The 16,839-nt window shown below is 40.0% G+C and overlaps 2 protein-coding genes across 3 annotated transcripts; one reads left to right on the forward strand and one right to left on the reverse strand.

The window, feature by feature from the left end:
- The first annotated feature begins 1,003 nt into the window (after positions 1–1,003).
- Positions 1,004–13,273, forward strand: LOC126917670 (chitin deacetylase 1). 2 transcript variants are annotated; one of them, XM_050724820.1, is made up of 6 exons: positions 1,004–1,149; positions 3,258–3,390; positions 4,496–4,626; positions 9,258–9,407; positions 9,906–10,828; positions 12,295–13,273. In XM_050724820.1, exons 1-6 carry the CDS (start codon positions 1,065–1,067, stop codon positions 12,526–12,528), a joined length of 1,656 nt encoding a protein of 551 aa, XP_050580777.1. In that variant the 5' UTR covers positions 1,004–1,064; the 3' UTR covers positions 12,529–13,273. The 2 variants fall into 2 exon arrangements, with proteins under 2 accessions (XP_050580777.1, XP_050580778.1); XM_050724821.1 differs by lacking the exon at positions 4,496–4,626 and adding an exon at positions 4,691–4,803.
- Positions 13,274–14,255: 982 nt separating this feature from the next.
- Positions 14,256–16,828, reverse strand: LOC126917675 (prolactin regulatory element-binding protein). Its single transcript, XM_050724832.1, has 4 exons — positions 16,462–16,828; positions 15,987–16,366; positions 15,221–15,915; positions 14,256–15,141 (listed from the first exon to the last, which is right to left on the reverse strand). Exons 1-4 carry the CDS (start codon positions 16,597–16,599, stop codon positions 15,056–15,058), a joined length of 1,299 nt encoding a protein of 432 aa, XP_050580789.1. The 5' UTR covers positions 16,600–16,828; the 3' UTR covers positions 14,256–15,055.
- Positions 16,829–16,839: the final 11 nt, after the last annotated feature.

Below are 16,839 nucleotides of genomic sequence, written 5' to 3' on the forward strand. Positions count from 1 at the left end.
TCATGTCGACGAACATGACATACAGGGCATTTTTCGTGGAAAGTTACTCGGCTACGTGAACGATACTTTCATCGTGAGTTTTACGAGCGCGAGCCATTTTTCGTCGCCCCCTTTCAGAGCTGCCGCTGTCAGCCGATATTTTCGTGGAGGCCGTAAAACGATGCGTAAAGCGTGTTTTCACTTCTACGGAGACCTTGCAACGCGGACCTTGAATACACTGCAGACCCAAACGAACTATATTTTTGCTATTAAGTTTGATCCACCTGTCCAGAAATTAGTAATTCGATCGTAATTAGTAATTAGTAATTAGTAATTAAATTCGTATGATTTTGGACACAAGAATTAAAGGAGCAGAATAGAGATTTCTTTCATTAAATATTATAACAAGTACTATATTCTGAACGATAGTACGATATTTCGCTCGCAAATTTTTCATAAATTATTCGTAAGTTCCATAAATTATTTTAACGTGTTATACGTGTTACTCGGTATATTTTCCACAAATGCATAAATTTCAGCGACCATTGCGAATGGCATTCTCCTCAAAAGACTGAAGATTTTACCATTATCACCGATCTTTCTTTTTCCAAAGTAATAGAAATTCAAGACACGAATGGTCCCATATACATGCCTTTCCTCTCGAAAGAACTCTCCATTTAAAGAAAGGTGGAAACAATGATTAGAAAACTAAATATCGATGAAAGTAGAACAAACCAGGCAAATTCGGGCCACGAGAATAACCAGTCGCATCGAACAAACTCCAAAACGATCGCTCATCTTCTTCCTCTCGATCTCTCGTCAAAAACCGCAAGTAGTAGTCTCTGATTGGATCGCGCGAGACAAGGAAGATCGAGGCGAAATGGAATGCCACGGTCCCCTCTCGTTCTCCACGAACAGACGGAAGGAATGGAACCCTTGTTCTCCAACTATTTTACGACGCAGGAAAGGTGGCAGCACCATCCGGATGGTGAAAGTCCTTCGACGAAGAGGAAGGAGTGGTGGTGCACATATAGAGGGGCGAGAGGGCGCGGCTTGTCCAGACGCTCTTTGTCCTGACAACGACGATGACGGCGACGACGACGACGGCGGCAGCGGCCACGATGTCGCCAAAGTTCCTGTTCCTTCTTGGATCTCTCTTTCTGTTTGCCGGTGAGTACACACTCTTGCTACGTCTTCCTTATTTCCGTTTGCCCGTGTTTTATTCATCTGTATCGAACATCGCGACAAATTGGTTTCTCGATATTTTTAGAAAGTTCGATTCAAAGAACGTTTAAGCTTCGGATTAAGATTCGAAAAAGTATCTTAAAGTTTGAATTTAGATGGAAGTTGGAAGCGTTAGGAGTTGGAGGATTAAATTCTGAAGAGTTCTTAGAAGTTTGATGGCAGTTGAGATTGGATGATGTCGGATTTTAAATAATTTATTTGTTCGTTAAAGAGTTTTAGTTGAGCGGGAGATTCGGTAACGTTGGAATATCGTGTTTAGGGTGAAAGTTTGATCGGAAGATGGAGAATCTTTCACGATAAACATGATTTCTCGTCAAAGAGAAACACCTGGCCTTCTAGGCTCCGATTCTTCGAATGCCTGTTACAGGTGAAAGTTGCTTTCGACGTTTACAGAATTTCCTTCGGACGAAACGAGTTTCCACGAGAACTTTCCGTTCCAGGATCACTCGTCGTTTAACGTTATCGTTCCTTGGTTCTTCCGAATAATATACGATCCGTGTTACATTTCAATTTCAATGCGAAATTTCTATTATAATTTTAAAATAGACGACTTTCGCGTTCTTCTAATTTTCCTCGATGAACGGGAAATTGTTTCTCGATTAATTACGTTTAAATCTCTTTTAATAAGTAGAACTCTTTAATCAATGGAGATATTTATAAAAGTTAAACAAAGGCTGAAAAGCATTGCGGTAGTTTCACAATCGCCTTAGATGACTCGAGATCGATAGGTTCTTCGGCGCCATGAACGTTCTGGTGACTTCAACGATCGAAGCCGCGACAAGACATGTCAAACGGCTCCTTCAGTGCAGCTACGTCAATTCGATCGCGACACCTCGACCGGTTAATGCGACGACGATCTGACGATCGAAAGATCTTTTTTCAATACAAAATCGAAAGACTCTTCGATCCTGACAAACTTGAAACGTTCAAAACAATTTCGATATTATTGCCAAAAGACAACTATTCAAAAAGTAAACTTCTCGACAATAAAATAAAATTCGTACACTTTAAGAAATAATTGTTTTATCGTCTCGTTGATAAGACCGATGCAAAAGTTTGAACAAAGACAAGTTGTCCGGAAGTGGCGTTGATCACGATTACGGATCACGATTCGTGGTCGTGGACGAAGAAGAAGGCACGTTCGAGACTTGTTCGAACAAGGATGCTCGATTATGGCAAGAGGGGTAGAGGGAGAGACAGACAGAACCTACTTTAGAGAACCACTGTCGCTTCTCTCCCCACTCGTGTCTCGTTGCCCTGACATTTCCAAGACTTTCTACTTCTACGGGGGTTCACCGACCCCGTCGTATTCGGTTTACGATCTCTAGAGATCGTGGCTTCCAACGATCGCGACATTTTCCTTATACGATCCTCGCAATACCGATCTATGCCATTCTTATTCAAATGTCACGCGAACCGCTCTGTCGGTGACGTTTCCTTCTTGTTTTCTTCTAATTTAATTGCGGAGGTCCGTGAAAATAAAAAGCGGTAGGTGCCTGCTCCCTAGACGGTGTCCATTAAGATTTGGATATTTGTGATCGAAAGACGAGATTACTTTCACGTTCCGTTTACGTGCTTCCGTCTATCAAGATGGACAAAAAAAAAAAAAGGAAAGAGGAAACGCGAGCGAAAAGTAAATCAAGTATTTTTTAACTTGCTAACGCTATTATAAAAGAAGGAAAACTAGGAACTCGCACTTAATCGTGTCTAACCTAACTTATCGTTAGATTCTTTAAATGGGGCGAAGAAAGGAAGGAGCGATGTTGCGAAGTCACGTTAGAGATTGTGCTCGTGGATCGAGAAACGTTTATGTAATCGATGATAGAAAGTACGTAATTGTTAGTGGTCAACGTTTACGATTGTACTTAAACACCAGAAGTAGCAAATCCGTTAAAGCGACGGATTTCAATTTTCTTCTTTCTACAATTCCTAAGAACTTGTAAATTCCCATTTCTACTCTTAAACGAAAGCTATATATATATATATTCGTTAAAGGATTTCTCGATCGTTTAACAGCGTTTTTTAATTTCCAGGAACGCAAGTCAGAGCACAAGACGATGAAGGGGCTGATGGAATTGACGCAAATGCCGAGGAATTATGCCAGGACAGGCCAGGAGACGAATACTTCCGGTTGAACGTCGAAGGAGACTGCCGTGACGTCGTGAGGTAAATTTCCATTAAATCGTCCTACCTAATTCTTATTTTTAAATCGTCGTCTTTCAAATCAGAGATAAACATTTCGCATAAAAAAAAATACTCGCGTTTTTATTCAATTATACGAATCGAAGACGTCACGATCCTTCGTAATGAATCATAGTCGATTCTGGAGCGCGTAAATAACGCCGAAGGTCGGTGAAGTTAACGGTAGAAACGGTATTTACGAGAAAGATCGATCGCGGAGGATCGGACGGCGAATTCCTGTCTTCGGTTCCTTCGCGATCGAATTCCGCGTCGGAAGGTTCAAGGCGAGCCTGATACCAGATACAGGACTCGCCTTCCAGTCGATGACGACAGACGGTGTATCCTGACTCATTCGAACGGATAAACTATTTCATCGTCAAGGACACGCGGACAAAAATATTCTCAGAACAAGAACGCAAGATCCTGTCGCGTAACGTCACGCATCCTCGAAGAATTCGACGGGTTCTTGCGAATCGTAAAACATTATTTTGATTCTTTTATGTTCGCTCGTCCTTTTATACGGATTATATTACTACACTTTTTTATAGAATTCTTTAGGAAAGATTTATTCGCTTGGTTCAAATGAGAATTCCTTCGCAAGCCTTGTGAATCTGTTTTTATTTCCGTTTTTATCGATTTTTGCGTGGGTTCGTTTATTGACAAAAGAGTACTAGATTCTACGCATAGCAGGTACAATGGGTGTCAGTCAGTATGCAGCCCATTGAATCTTTTTTATTTAGTTCACGATTGATAATAGATATTTGTTAAAAATAGATTTGTTTTAGACTTTCTCTTTTACTGTTTCATAATTTTCAGTACAATCTATTTAGATTTCTACCATAGCCAGATAATTTTACGGTCAATTGTACATCGTATATCAGATACTATAAACTGTAAGAGGATTACAGCTCGTTACACGTGACGAAATATATTCCTATTCGATCTGACGAATACTCCGCAAAAATAATAGCATCGATAAAAAGAATAACAGCGAGGCTTTTTTTAGCAGGGTTTTAAATCGTTCAAAAATTGTACGAGAACCACGAGTTAAATATTTTTTAAACTAGAAAGAGTTAAACTTGAATCGCAGATGCGACAAAGCGAGCGAGATTGGGGTGACCAGATTGGCGACCGTACGATGCCCGACAGGTCTGGCATTCGACATCGAGCGTCAAACGTGCGACTGGAAAACGAACGTGAAGAACTGTGACCAACTCGAGAGTAAGCGATTCATTTTGATTGCTAAGTTTAACTGAGCGATTTGCTTTCTGTCCGACACGAACAGGTGCACGAAATCCGGCCTGAAGCAAATCACGTGTCCCAGTGGACTGGCCTTTGACTTGGACAAACAGACCTGCGACTGGAAGGGCAAAGTCACCAACTGTGACAAGCTCGAGAGTAAGTCGATGTATCGACCAGGTTGAGCCGACGTACCTGTCTCCGTTTCCGGTGTGTCTATTCCTCGGGGAATGCGTTTATAATCGTTCAGGTTTTGAAAAATGTCTAGTTTCGACGATTGTAATTTATGCTTCTTTTTCCCATCGATTAATTTTCTATATAATCGAGGAACAGAAAAGTAGGGATAGGTCGGTTAAACGCACTTCCCTTGGAAAGAACACCATTTTGAGAAGATTTTTCTTTCCTCCTTCTATTAAGGACGATGAAAAATGTTTCATAAGATACGGAGAAGGCCGGTTCCTTCGTAGACTCGCAACGTAGCCCGCACCATTCGTAAGGTAGTACTAACGCACGATTATTCTCGCGCACGTTTGAGATTCATCCACGATCCTTCTCGTCTCCGAAAGAATAAAAAGAAAAGAAAAGAAACAGAAACGAAGACAAACGATTAACGTTATCCTTCGCATCTTTTCATTAACTCTCTGCGTATCGTTCTATTTTTTGAAAATTTTACGTTCTTACCATCGGGCTATCGAGTTTCATTAACGAATTAAGAATTATCTTAATCTCGGATTAAAATGAGAAAAGACTAGACTAACCAAGAACGAACATTCTTTCGCGAACTAAAGGAAATTCTAATAATACGATATCGAAGTAGGTATAAAGTTGCAACGGAAATACCTGAAATTTAAGCGCTCAATGAAATCGAGTTTTCTATACTTTCTAAAGTCACGCAAAAGCGATTCATTCGCAAGTTTGCTGAAATTTTTCCACCTCGTCACGGTATCTCGTAGTTACGCGAACGGCACAAGTGCGAACGTTCGATACGTTCGCCGCAGTGAAAATACACGACCATTACATGCGAGACCACTTTCGAGACGTTGTAATCTGCAGTCCGGCCACTTTCGATTCGCGGCCCAGAGACTGGTTTCGATTTTGAGCGAAAGTGCAACTCGGGAGACGAGAAGCTCGTGCCTCGAGCGCGATCTAACCCAGTTTCCAGCTCATCGATGCTCTCTTCCTGATTGATTTACGCAATTTTCTCGATTCACGTCGCATCGCTAACACCGCGAATATACAAGCTTCATCCATCTCGCCGATTCTAATCTAGTTGCTTTCTATACTGTCTAAATTTATTCATTAAGACATTCCGTGCCATCGATATCGTTCGAATTTAAAAATTAAACAATCGAACAGAAAGGAAGATCGTTACGCTGAAATTACGTTTAACGATCAAATTTCCCAAAATATCTGGCGTATCTGGGTCCAATCGCATAAAACATACCGAAATAAAAATATTCAAAGATTCGCCGTTCGTGTCGACCATTAAATCTAGATTCAACGTGAAAATAGAATTATTCCGCGCATCGATACGTCACGTATATCGATCTCCCGAAAACGATCCTCGGCACGCAATGACTTTTCAGCTTTATAGAATTCACGCTCGCACGCTGTTGCACCTGTACATATCGACACCATATATACATACTACATACTCACACATCGATAGACGCACGATTCTTTCTCTTCGCGATCGCTCCAGGTACGAGGTAGCACGTTCTCAATCGCTGATCTCGCTCCTATTTTCTCTCTTCATCCCCTCCCCCCCCCCGCCCTCTCTCTCTCTCTCTCTCTCTCTCTGTCTCTCGTCTATCTGTCTCGCTATACATACGCATATATCACTCTTTCTCTTTTTCTCTCTCTTTCTCCCGTTATATTCTGTCACTGTCTCTCTTGCTCTGTCTGTCCACATCCAGATCGGTTTCGCTTCGACGATCTGGCCTCCTTAGAACGGCTCCTTGTTATTTAGTCGACTCGTTCGCTTTTACCGCTCGAAACCTGTGCGAAGTATTCGAGCGATCAATCATATTAATTCTCTCCTTCCTTCTTTCTCTTTCTCACCGGATTAATCTCATCTTACCCCGTTGCGAACGCAGCGTTTTCCAGCTGCCGATCTCTATCTTCCTCTGTTCTCGCGCTGCAGCCACTTTTTTTTTATTTCGCGCGCTCGTTGTCGTCGCAACCGAGTCGAATTCCTCCGCTTCCGTTTCGAAGCGCGCGTCTCGGTTTGCTCGTGCTCACGCGAGACCTGTTTGCTCCGATTTGGTTTCGCGCGAGAAAAGAAACAGGCGATTGCTCGTTTTCAAGGAAATGCGAATGGCGCTTGGTTCGATCATCGAATCGTTCGCGCTTTAAACGGCGTTAAGTTTTATTTGCGATCAAAATTTGATAGATCGATTCACTTTGTACGGTGTTAAGCTTAATTTACGAGCAGAATTTTGTAGATTGTATCTACTAGAAAATCTACAAACGTTTATGGCGTTTGTTTCTTTTTTTTTTTTTTTAGAAAATTCTTGTTTCCAATGTTTGGATCTGTCTGTCTGGATTGGAACCGTATCGTAAAAACATTTAGAAAGTTAATTAACTAGACAGTCGTATAATATTCGAGAACATTATGTACATTGAAAATTTTTATTCGCGGTACGTACCGTGAATTATCGATCTATTTACTTTACAGCCGATTGATTTTAATACACGGTACAACCTCGTTCCTGTGTTCTGCCTTTCGAGCGTCAATGATCGTAACAATATATCCTTGTTGCGTCAGAAACTATTAAAAAATGACCGATTTTTAATAAACTCGTAATTTCAAGCGAACTAAAAAGCTCGGCAAAGAAATATTACTTCTAATTAGAATAACTGAAACGAAAAAGGTGTAGAAGGTAAAAGAGAGAAATTACAGAGTTAATAATTCAACCGCGAAGATTATCTTGTTTCTTTTATGTTTCGAGCAAACTTTATTACGAGTTGAAAGCGCAGTGCCGCGAATGAAATTAAATCGGACCAGTCTCGTGTGCTCTCCGTCTATTTTTTTTTCTCTCTGCTCGCCATGTGTATGCGTGTACCTGTTTATACATGCGCCTGTATGTGGATATCTATGCGTGTATTGGTCCACTTGCAATTCTCTTTTCTCGCGCTCGTTCTCTCGACGCGTGGCACGTCGAGGCACCGTCTCACTTTTTATTTCTCCGCTGCCTGTTTTCGCCTTTCGCAACAGTCCATCTCTTCACCACGTATCTCTATTCTCTCTCATTATTATCTCAACAGTGCCTGCGTGTGTGTGTGTGTATCCATATTTCTTCTCATTTTATTTACAGTGGCTCGCGAAAGTATTCGAAGATTTAGCATAGAAAATATTTATGAACATATTACGTATATTATACAGAGAAATATTTCGTATAGTGTACATGATATATTCAGGAAAAGTTTTTATAAATATTCGGATACTTTCGTAAGTCGATGTCTATATTCGTAATAAATCATGGAATTAGCTACGTGCGAATCGCTGCGAGCCAACGATACAAACGATACTCTCGACGCGAACACTTCTCGTGATGGGCAACGTTAGTTCGTCGATGTTTCGTCTCTCCAACACTCCGCCTGTCGCCATTTCGTGTCTTTCGTTCCGTCGTATTCCCAACGATCTTGAAGGTTTCTCGAGCAAAGAATTCGCCGGAGAAATCTGCGGTTCTTTTTAGAAGATCTTCAAGACCGATTCACGAGGATTTTCTTTTATTAAATTTTCTAATTCGTTTCCTTCGTCACGCCCATCACGTCGGTTCTGCTACGCTTTTCCAGTCGCGAGGCGACTAGAAATCAGAGGGAAATTCCTCGAACGAAAAGGAATTGAAGAGAGGCTAACGAAAAGGCCGGTTGAACGCAGTGGCGTAGGAACTGTTAACGCAAGGCCAAGCCAAATCCTCTGATAAATTGCTTAATACCTTCGTGATTTAGCTCGTGCCGTGAATAACAACACATCGTGTATATCCTTTACAAATAGCCAGAATAACGACGAATAAATAACGCGAACAAACAGAAACAAGCAAGGAACATGGTATCTCACTATAGTATCGCAAAGTTAATTTCGTTACATTCACGATCGAAGACGATCACGAGGGTGTTAAAAAAGCTGTCCACATCTGTACGTAAAGTCCACATGTACATAGATACCAGATTACACTGGCAGGAAACCGTAACTGGACGTACAAGATGTAATTAGTCCGATACTTAATATCCAAGCTGGCGAGGTACCGTAGCTTTGGGTCACAATTAATCCCGCACAGTAACAACCTTTAACCCTACCAAAGATTTTCCATGCAGAAAATAAATCGATTACTCTAATATTATAGTATCCTATCCTGTAAGTAGTTTTAACTACGACACCTATTATTTCCATTGATAGAGGGTTAATCGATTTCTTCGGGAATATATTTCTCCAAGTAGTGCCACAGGTTCCTGCGCCACTGGTGAGCGCGCCACGATCTTTTGTACATAAATTGGGCGAAGTAAAAGTAGAAGTTACAGCTATGGTGAACGCCAATGGTCCCGTAGTAGCGATTGGTTGTCGCGTATCAGCCGACAAGTCGGCCCGTTAACGAGGATTACGTTTGCAGAGCCGCGTAAGGTGTTGCCCATCCTGAGGACCGACGAACCAGTCTGCCCCGAAGGGAAATTGTCGTGCGGTAACGGCGAGTGCGTGGACAAGGAGCTCTTCTGCAACGGTAAACCCGACTGCAAGGACGAATCCGACGAGAATGCGTGCAGTAAGTGTCGATTTAATCGATTCGCGATCGCAATCCGCGCTTCTTTTGGTCACAAATGCGGATAGCGAGATATAGCAATCGGTGACTTTCAACGTCGATGCGAGGAAAATCTGTCGATACGTTGCAGTGGAAACTTTGAACGTCGATCCTTTAAATTCGAATTTCTGTTTTCTTAATATCGGTTTAACGATCTCGCGAGAAAAGATGGTATAATTGAACTTTAACGCAGTACGTCCACTACAATGAACAACGTCGTAATGATTTAATACTTGTTTTATAGATAATTTTATACTTTGATAATTATGCAAATTGATGTGTGTACAAACCACATATGCTCGTCGTTGACCAACAATGCATCAATACTACGCGTAGTTTTAATTTTTCTACGAAAATTGAACATCAGAGACGTACATCCTCTCTCGAGAGTCTTAAGACTCGCGTTAGCTTCAAAATTCCTCAATGATTGTTTATTAACCTTCACCGTATCTTCCCCCGCAGCTGTGGAAACCGATCCAAATCGCGCGCCAGACTGCGATCCAACGCAATGCGTGCTCCCCGACTGCTATTGTTCCGCCGACGGAACCAGGATCCCCGGAAACATAGAGCCGTCCCAGGTACCCCAAATGATCACGATCACTTTCAACGGAGCCGTGAACGTAGATAACATCGACTTGTACGAAGAGATCTTCAATGGCCAACGTCAAAACCCTAACGGATGCCAGATCAGAGGCACGTTCTTCGTCTCTCACAAATACACAAATTACTCCGCCGTTCAAGACCTTCACCGTCGTGGTCACGAAATCGCGGTGTTCTCTTTGACCCACAAAGACGACCCACAATATTGGACCCAGGGAACCTACGACGACTGGCTGGCAGAGATGGCTGGAGCTAGACTCATCATAGAACGTTTCGCAAACATCACCGACGGTTCTATTATCGGAATGAGGGCTCCGTATCTTCGCGTGGGCGGCAACAAACAATTCGAAATGATGGCTGACCAATTCTTCGTCTACGACGCCTCCATCACGGCTTCGTTGGGTCGTGTACCCATCTGGCCGTACACTTTGTACTTCAGAATGCCACACAAATGCAATGGAAACGGTGGAAACTGCCCATCAAGATCGCATCCTGTTTGGGAGATGGTGATGAACGAATTGGACAGAAGAGACGATCCCACCTTCGACGAGTCTCTGCCTGGTTGTCACATGGTGGACTCTTGCTCGAACATTCAGACCGGAGAACAATTCGCCAGGCTCCTCAGACACAACTTTAACAGGCACTTCAACAGCAACAGGGCACCGCTTGGTCTTCACTTCCATGCCTCGTGGTTGAAGAGCAAGAAGGAGTATAGGGAGGAATTGATCAAGTTCATCGAGGAGATGTTGGCCAGGAGCGACGTGTATTTCGTTACCATGGTTCAGGTGAGTGAGCTTGATCGAGGTTTGGAGGAATGTCTGATCTGGGAGGATGAAATTGCCTAGAAATACCGTGCGATATGAATTGGTTCAGAATTGGATAAACGACGGCTCTAATAGCTGTTTATATTTGAAGAAATTGTATTTTGATATTTGTTTCTTGGGAAGAACTTTTCTCGAAGCTTCTTTGACTTAATTAGCATTTATCGCAAATTTTAAACGAAACTATGAAGACGGAAATACAACGTATTATTTAAAAATATTATATTTCGCGATACTAGACATTTTGAATATTATTTTAAGAAATTATATTTTAAAATATTGGAAAACCTAAAAATTATTTAAAGCGTCTTTAAGAATCGCATTGTCTTCCCATTAAACAAGTTAAGCGAAGATTATATTTAATTCCGGAGATATTCCCCAAGACTGTTATTACGAGTCTCCTAGTTTATTCCAATTTATCTGCCGGTTTCAATCTCGCCGCATCACGACATTTCTCATTCATGATCCATCAAGCCTCGGGCTTGCTTTTATTTATTTCGCTTTGCGTCGATTTATTTTCCGCTTTCAATATAGTCATGCGATACAAACTAACTCTCTCTCTCTCTCTCTCTCTCTCTGACTGCTCCGCTGTATTTGTAGGATCTTATACGATCGATTCGCAGACCATCGAAAATTACTTGTGTTAGTTTCGTTCTCGTTCGATTCTCGAACACGATCCCTACTTTAATTACACTTATAAAATAGAAAACGGTATTACATCGAAGAAAATTGGAAAATTAAACGACAGTAATATTAGATTAAATACATTGGTATCAAGTTTACTCGCGAAATCAGATTTCGAGACAATTTCAAAAATGGAATTAAATATAAACAGTCAACCAAATGGCTCGATCCCAAAACAAGCGATAACAAATCTCTGTAATATTCAGAAAGATATGAACACCGCAAACAGGTCGGTCACTTTGTCAAAAATGAATTTCGTGCTCCGTCTGACCAAATACATTCTCGTTCTACTTATCACTAATGGAGCGAATACAAACTCGTAATACATAAATCCTTTCCCAGATTAGCCGAGCTACTTGAATTCAAGTTCACGTTCATATAAGTCAATTTGCTTCAATTAGAGTTTGTTTGAATACAAACTAATGGGTTTTAACTACTGGGATAACTAAATAGCATTTATATGTCTTATGGAGAAGAATATCACAATTTAAAAACTGTTTTAATCCTCTTTCTACAGTAAACAGTACATATAAACAATATTTCATTAGACATTCGCAAAACTCAAAGGTTATGATTCACATCAATTATAAAACGAAATAATATTTTTTAAACAATTCAATCATTAATAACTTGCTACTTCAAATTTTCTATTTCAAGCCGAGAGAAAGACATTATTAGTCAAGTTATTTCAGTCAACATTTGCCTAGAATCTCGTCTGACTGTATACCTTCTCGTACCACTTGCAGGTAATCAAGTGGATGCAAACCCCGACAGAACTCTCGGCACTGAGGGACTTCCAGGATTGGAAAGAAACCTGCGACGAGAAGGGCCAGCCCTACTGTTCTCTTCCTAATGCCTGTCCCTTGACTACCAGAGAACTTCCTGGCGAAACTCTTCGCTTGTTCACCTGCATGGAGTGCCCGAATTATTACCCGTGGCTGCTCGATCCTACTGGCGACGGTTTCACCGCGAACAAATGAGCACTTCATGGTAGAGATCTATAGATCGTGTGGCGCGTGTTCCTAAGAGAAACCACGCTAAAGTAATGCATCAAAAGGCTTTTCCTTGAAGAACACGCGTCGAACCGTCGCGCGGAAAACGTGTCGCGAACGGAAATGAGAAATCTCTTACCGTAATCGACTTGACGTTGTCTGGTTGATTTCAATTTTGAAACGAGAAACAAGTGCAGTAGGATTCCGATGTATTTTATTATATGTAGATAAGTTAGAAATTCTTCGTGAGTTGAGATGTTTTTTCTTTTTATTGTGATATTATTGGAACGGAATTTTATAAGTGGGATAACTGTTAAATTATCATTTTTGTGGAATTCTTGAGTTGCATTCGTGTTATTGTGGCAGAAGAGTATCGTGGGTCTGACTTCCCGTAGCAAACGTTCGCGAAACGTTTCTGTGGTCGATTATGGTGATCGAAAGAAATGAAAAGAGAACGAAGAGGTTGTTTTTCCGTAGCATAGAGGAACAAGTTCTTCGATTAAGCTTATTCATCTTTGTACATAACCACCGTATCCTTGCCCTTCCGATCCTTATCCCTTTCTTCTGCGGGACGTTGTACGTATTGATCCATCGATCGGTATCGTCGCAGCGCGCCGAACCGTGTACACTGTACACTTGGTTAACGTTAGTGCTTAAGAGACGCGTGAGAGTAATTAAGTAATTCTTAGAGTCTTTATTAAAGTATTTCACAATAAACGTTGTACGAAACTGAGGACTTTTCGAATTTTTTTCCAAACCTGTTGAATATATAAAGTGATTTCAAAATCGTGATGCAATTGACAATCTCGTGATAAATAAGTCGAAAATGTAGAATCCTTCCTGGTTGTATCACGATTAAGGAATTAGCCTGCATAAAATCGAAATTTTTTCTACCTATTCCCAGAATTTCCAAAAACCTCGACTTTTAATAACATAATAATGATAATTAATCATTTACATTCTTGTTTTCTTGAAACTAGCTTTTGATATTATACAAGAATTGATTCTTGATAATCTTAAAATAATATTTATTTAACATATATTTTAGATAAAAAATAAAAAAGATTGAAGCATAAATTTTATTTCCTCTACGATATGATTTAGTTGCATTTTTCTCTTTTCGAACGCTTCTTCGTAACACTTCACATGGTAACCAATTTATTCGATGCAAAAAGGAAACGGTAAAAAAGTGAAAAACGAAGGAGTCAATTTCGGAAACTTTCGAATGGGAGGAAATTTAGTTATTCGGCAGCATTCGTTCTCCACAGCCTTGAGAGTTATTGGTAGGCGCCAGTTTTAAGGTCGTAAAATGTCATTACTGACTCGTCCTTCCCCTTCCCATGGAAAACCCTGGGGGCACCTTTCCATTTTGGACAACATTCCTTTTCGATCACGAGTCCTGAATCGTCGCTTAAATAAGCAAACATTCCTTGCACTTTCTTTGAACTGACAAACATAAACGGAATTTTTTATTTTTTTTTGCTTCTTAATAAAAATACCTTGTATTTATCTTCCAGATTTTTCTCATTTGTTTACATATTTGCTTTGTTTATTTACATTTTCTGACTTTTATTTTTGCATAATTATGTGTTCATATTTATTTAAATTTTCTCAATTTGTTTATTTAAATAACAATAAAAATTGAAATTTCAGTTTAGAAATCCAAATTTGAATCTTTTAAAAAAATCGGAGGAGGGTAAGTAAAAACGTACAAGTTTGATTTTCAACTTAACAAAGTATATTTGTCCAGTACTTGTTCTATGGCAACATTTTCCTTAAATGGAAAATTATTGTTTCCCATGAAATGCATTATAAAATTGATAAAATTTCATGTGATGCATGCGTACTATTTATACGTGACCAGTTTGGCTTAATCTAAATTTCAAGGTGGACCAATCACGATATGTTTCTTATCCCCACATAGTGATCAAAGAATGGTATAAAACTAAAACTTTAATACTATAGCGTATACATAACATTTCACACTCGACATCTATATTCCATTATAAACGTGAGCAATGCACAGACACAATTCAGATAAATGCAATAAAAGTCAAAATGAGCTGAGCCTTCTGTACCGAAATAAACCGTATAAATTGATCTTAAAGTGTAAGAAATGTGTGAGAAGAAAAAGTAGCTATTTGTGTGTCCAAGCAGAAACTTATTTAGAGATATCTATTTACAATTATGTTTATCAGAGAATTTATCTAATGTAGAGTAGTTACTCATCGCAGCATCACTTCATTTGTTTTAACATTAATTAAACGAACGAGGTTCTAAACGCACGGACAATCACACACGTGAATTATTTGCTACCGAACAAATTATAAGTAGTAATGTCTATTGTCACAAAAATCGTGCACACGTGTTCAGAAAATCGAACAAATTATTACACCTTCCTTCCCGTACTATCGATAACATTTATAAACTAAAGAAACACACCTGTGAAAGTTCGATGTATGATATTAAAAAACCCTAAACAAAGTACTTGGTATTAAAGGTATATTCTCTCAGGTCATATTCCGAGATAACTACAGAAGATGAACGCTCCACAAATACTAAGGACAATCAGTATAATGACGAACCAGAATGGTAGTGTGTCTATAACAGAAAAAATTGTCAAACGTTAAGATTGCCAAAACGATATAAGGATGAATAAAAGGATTATTTAATTACTTACGTCTAAACGGTATGCTATGTATACAGATTTTGTTATCCACAGAAATGCTGACAACCGCAGTTTCAGTGTTACTAGCGATAGTAGGACCATCTAACTTGGTTGGTAAGAATTCTAGGCCAGTTACAAACATACTATGTGCACCAGGTACATGCAGAGCTCTCCTCAAACTGAATGCAATGTATATATCCACGCTACCAGAGAACATTGTTCCAACTGCCACAAACTTTCCATCGTCCGAGACTGCCAAAGCAGACAGGGTTTCTTTATATGGTACCATCTTGACAACGCTTCCAGACTCCACATCCCACATTTGAAGAAAACTAATATTCTTTCCAACCACTGCGTTGGAGAGCATAAAGAGTTGAGCTTTTGATTTGTCCTCCTCCAGCTTCCTAAACCTGCACCTTTTGTACATATATTTCAGTCCATTTGGGGGTGACCAAGTTAAGTCCTTGGATTTAGAACCATTGCTCACATTCCATAGAAATGCTTTGCCATCCTTTGCTATGCTTGCGATCAGTGTGCTGTCTGGACTGAAGTCTATGTCGTCTATTTCTTTTGTGTGAGCATCTAGATCATGTAGTTTGTGTAATTGTGGAAATTTCCATAATCTTATATGACCATCCGTGCCACCAGTGACCATGAATTTTCCATTTGAATTTATTCTAACGATCCTCTGAAGTGGTTCTTCCTCGCTATAGAAATTTTTCATATTTAGAACAATTATTTTAGGAAACTTTGAGCATTTTTATAAAAATATAGTTACCTGAAATCTGTTTGTACACTATCTGATGGCTTTACTATCAATTGAAGTTTCTTGCTCTTAATGTTTGAATTGTCATCTTTAACTTCCTCTATCCTTTCTTCAGGCATAACAGTTTCTTCTACCTTATCTATATTTTTTCTGTGTCTAATGCCTTCCTTAGAATTACCGCTGGTTCCTTTGACAACTTCACCATTCTTTACACTCACCACTTTACTACTCACATCGTACAGTTGACAGTGACTCTCTTGACCAGCTGCGATCCAGATCCTCTTTTGATCATTGTACGTTGTACAGTTCATAACAACACTGGGACCTGTTTCATGTCTGGTCACTTCCTCCGCAACGAACTGAGATCCATTGTGAGACAATTCAAATATTTCCTGTTCATGAAGAATGATTCAATTTAAACAAATTATGAAATTACTCTCATTTTTGATATGTATGTAAGAATGACTAAAAAAGAAGGAATTCTTACAAAGCCATTAGCAACCCCAGTCTTCGAGGATCCTCCCCCACCACCGACCAAGATATGCCTACCCGTCAACATTTGCAGCGTATACAGCGGAAAATTCACCCTGGCCAGCAGGTCACAATTATTTCTCCTGGAAGGCATATTGTTTCCAATTGCTACACCAGGACAAACGTTCTTGCTTTCGTCACTGTCGTCTAGACAGGTGTCTATTGATAGTCAAGGACCATGACTAGGCTAGAAAACCGAACTTCCGTCGAGTTTTCCTATTTTTTTACAAGTAACGAACGACAGTTACAGGACTCGAGTCACACTCTCGACTCAAGCACGCACGCTTAACACGGTATGATAAGTCTTTCATAAAAACAGACGACTAGACGACAA

This window comes from Bombus affinis, chromosome 6 (assembly GCF_024516045.1).
Source record: "Bombus affinis isolate iyBomAffi1 chromosome 6, iyBomAffi1.2, whole genome shotgun sequence".
NCBI lineage: Eukaryota > Metazoa > Arthropoda > Insecta > Hymenoptera > Apidae > Bombus > Bombus affinis.

What these genes read in the sequence shown, in the direction of transcription:
- LOC126917670 (XM_050724820.1), top strand. Translation starts at nt 1,065, where the DNA reads ATGACGGCGACGACGACGACGGCGGCAGCGGCCACGATGTCGCCAAAG. An exon ending in ATCTCTCTTTCTGTTTGCCG is followed by an intron (nt 1,150 to 3,257) that starts GTGAGTACACAC and finishes TTTAATTTCCAG; the next exon opens with GAACGCAAGTCAGAGCACAA. An exon ending in GAACTGTGACCAACTCGAGA is followed by an intron (nt 4,627 to 9,257) that starts GTAAGCGATTCA and finishes TTACGTTTGCAG; the next exon opens with AGCCGCGTAAGGTGTTGCCC.
- LOC126917675 (XM_050724832.1), bottom strand. Translation starts at nt 16,599, where the DNA reads ATGCCTTCCAGGAGAAATAATTGTGACCTGCTGGCCAGGGTGAATTTT. An exon ending in CTGGGGTTGCTAATGGCTTT is followed by an intron (nt 16,367 to 16,461) that starts GTAAGAATTCCT and finishes CTTCATGAACAG; the next exon opens with GAAATATTTGAATTGTCTCA. An exon ending in AGTGTACAAACAGATTTCAG is followed by an intron (nt 15,916 to 15,986) that starts GTAACTATATTT and finishes AAATTTCTATAG; the next exon opens with CGAGGAAGAACCACTTCAGA.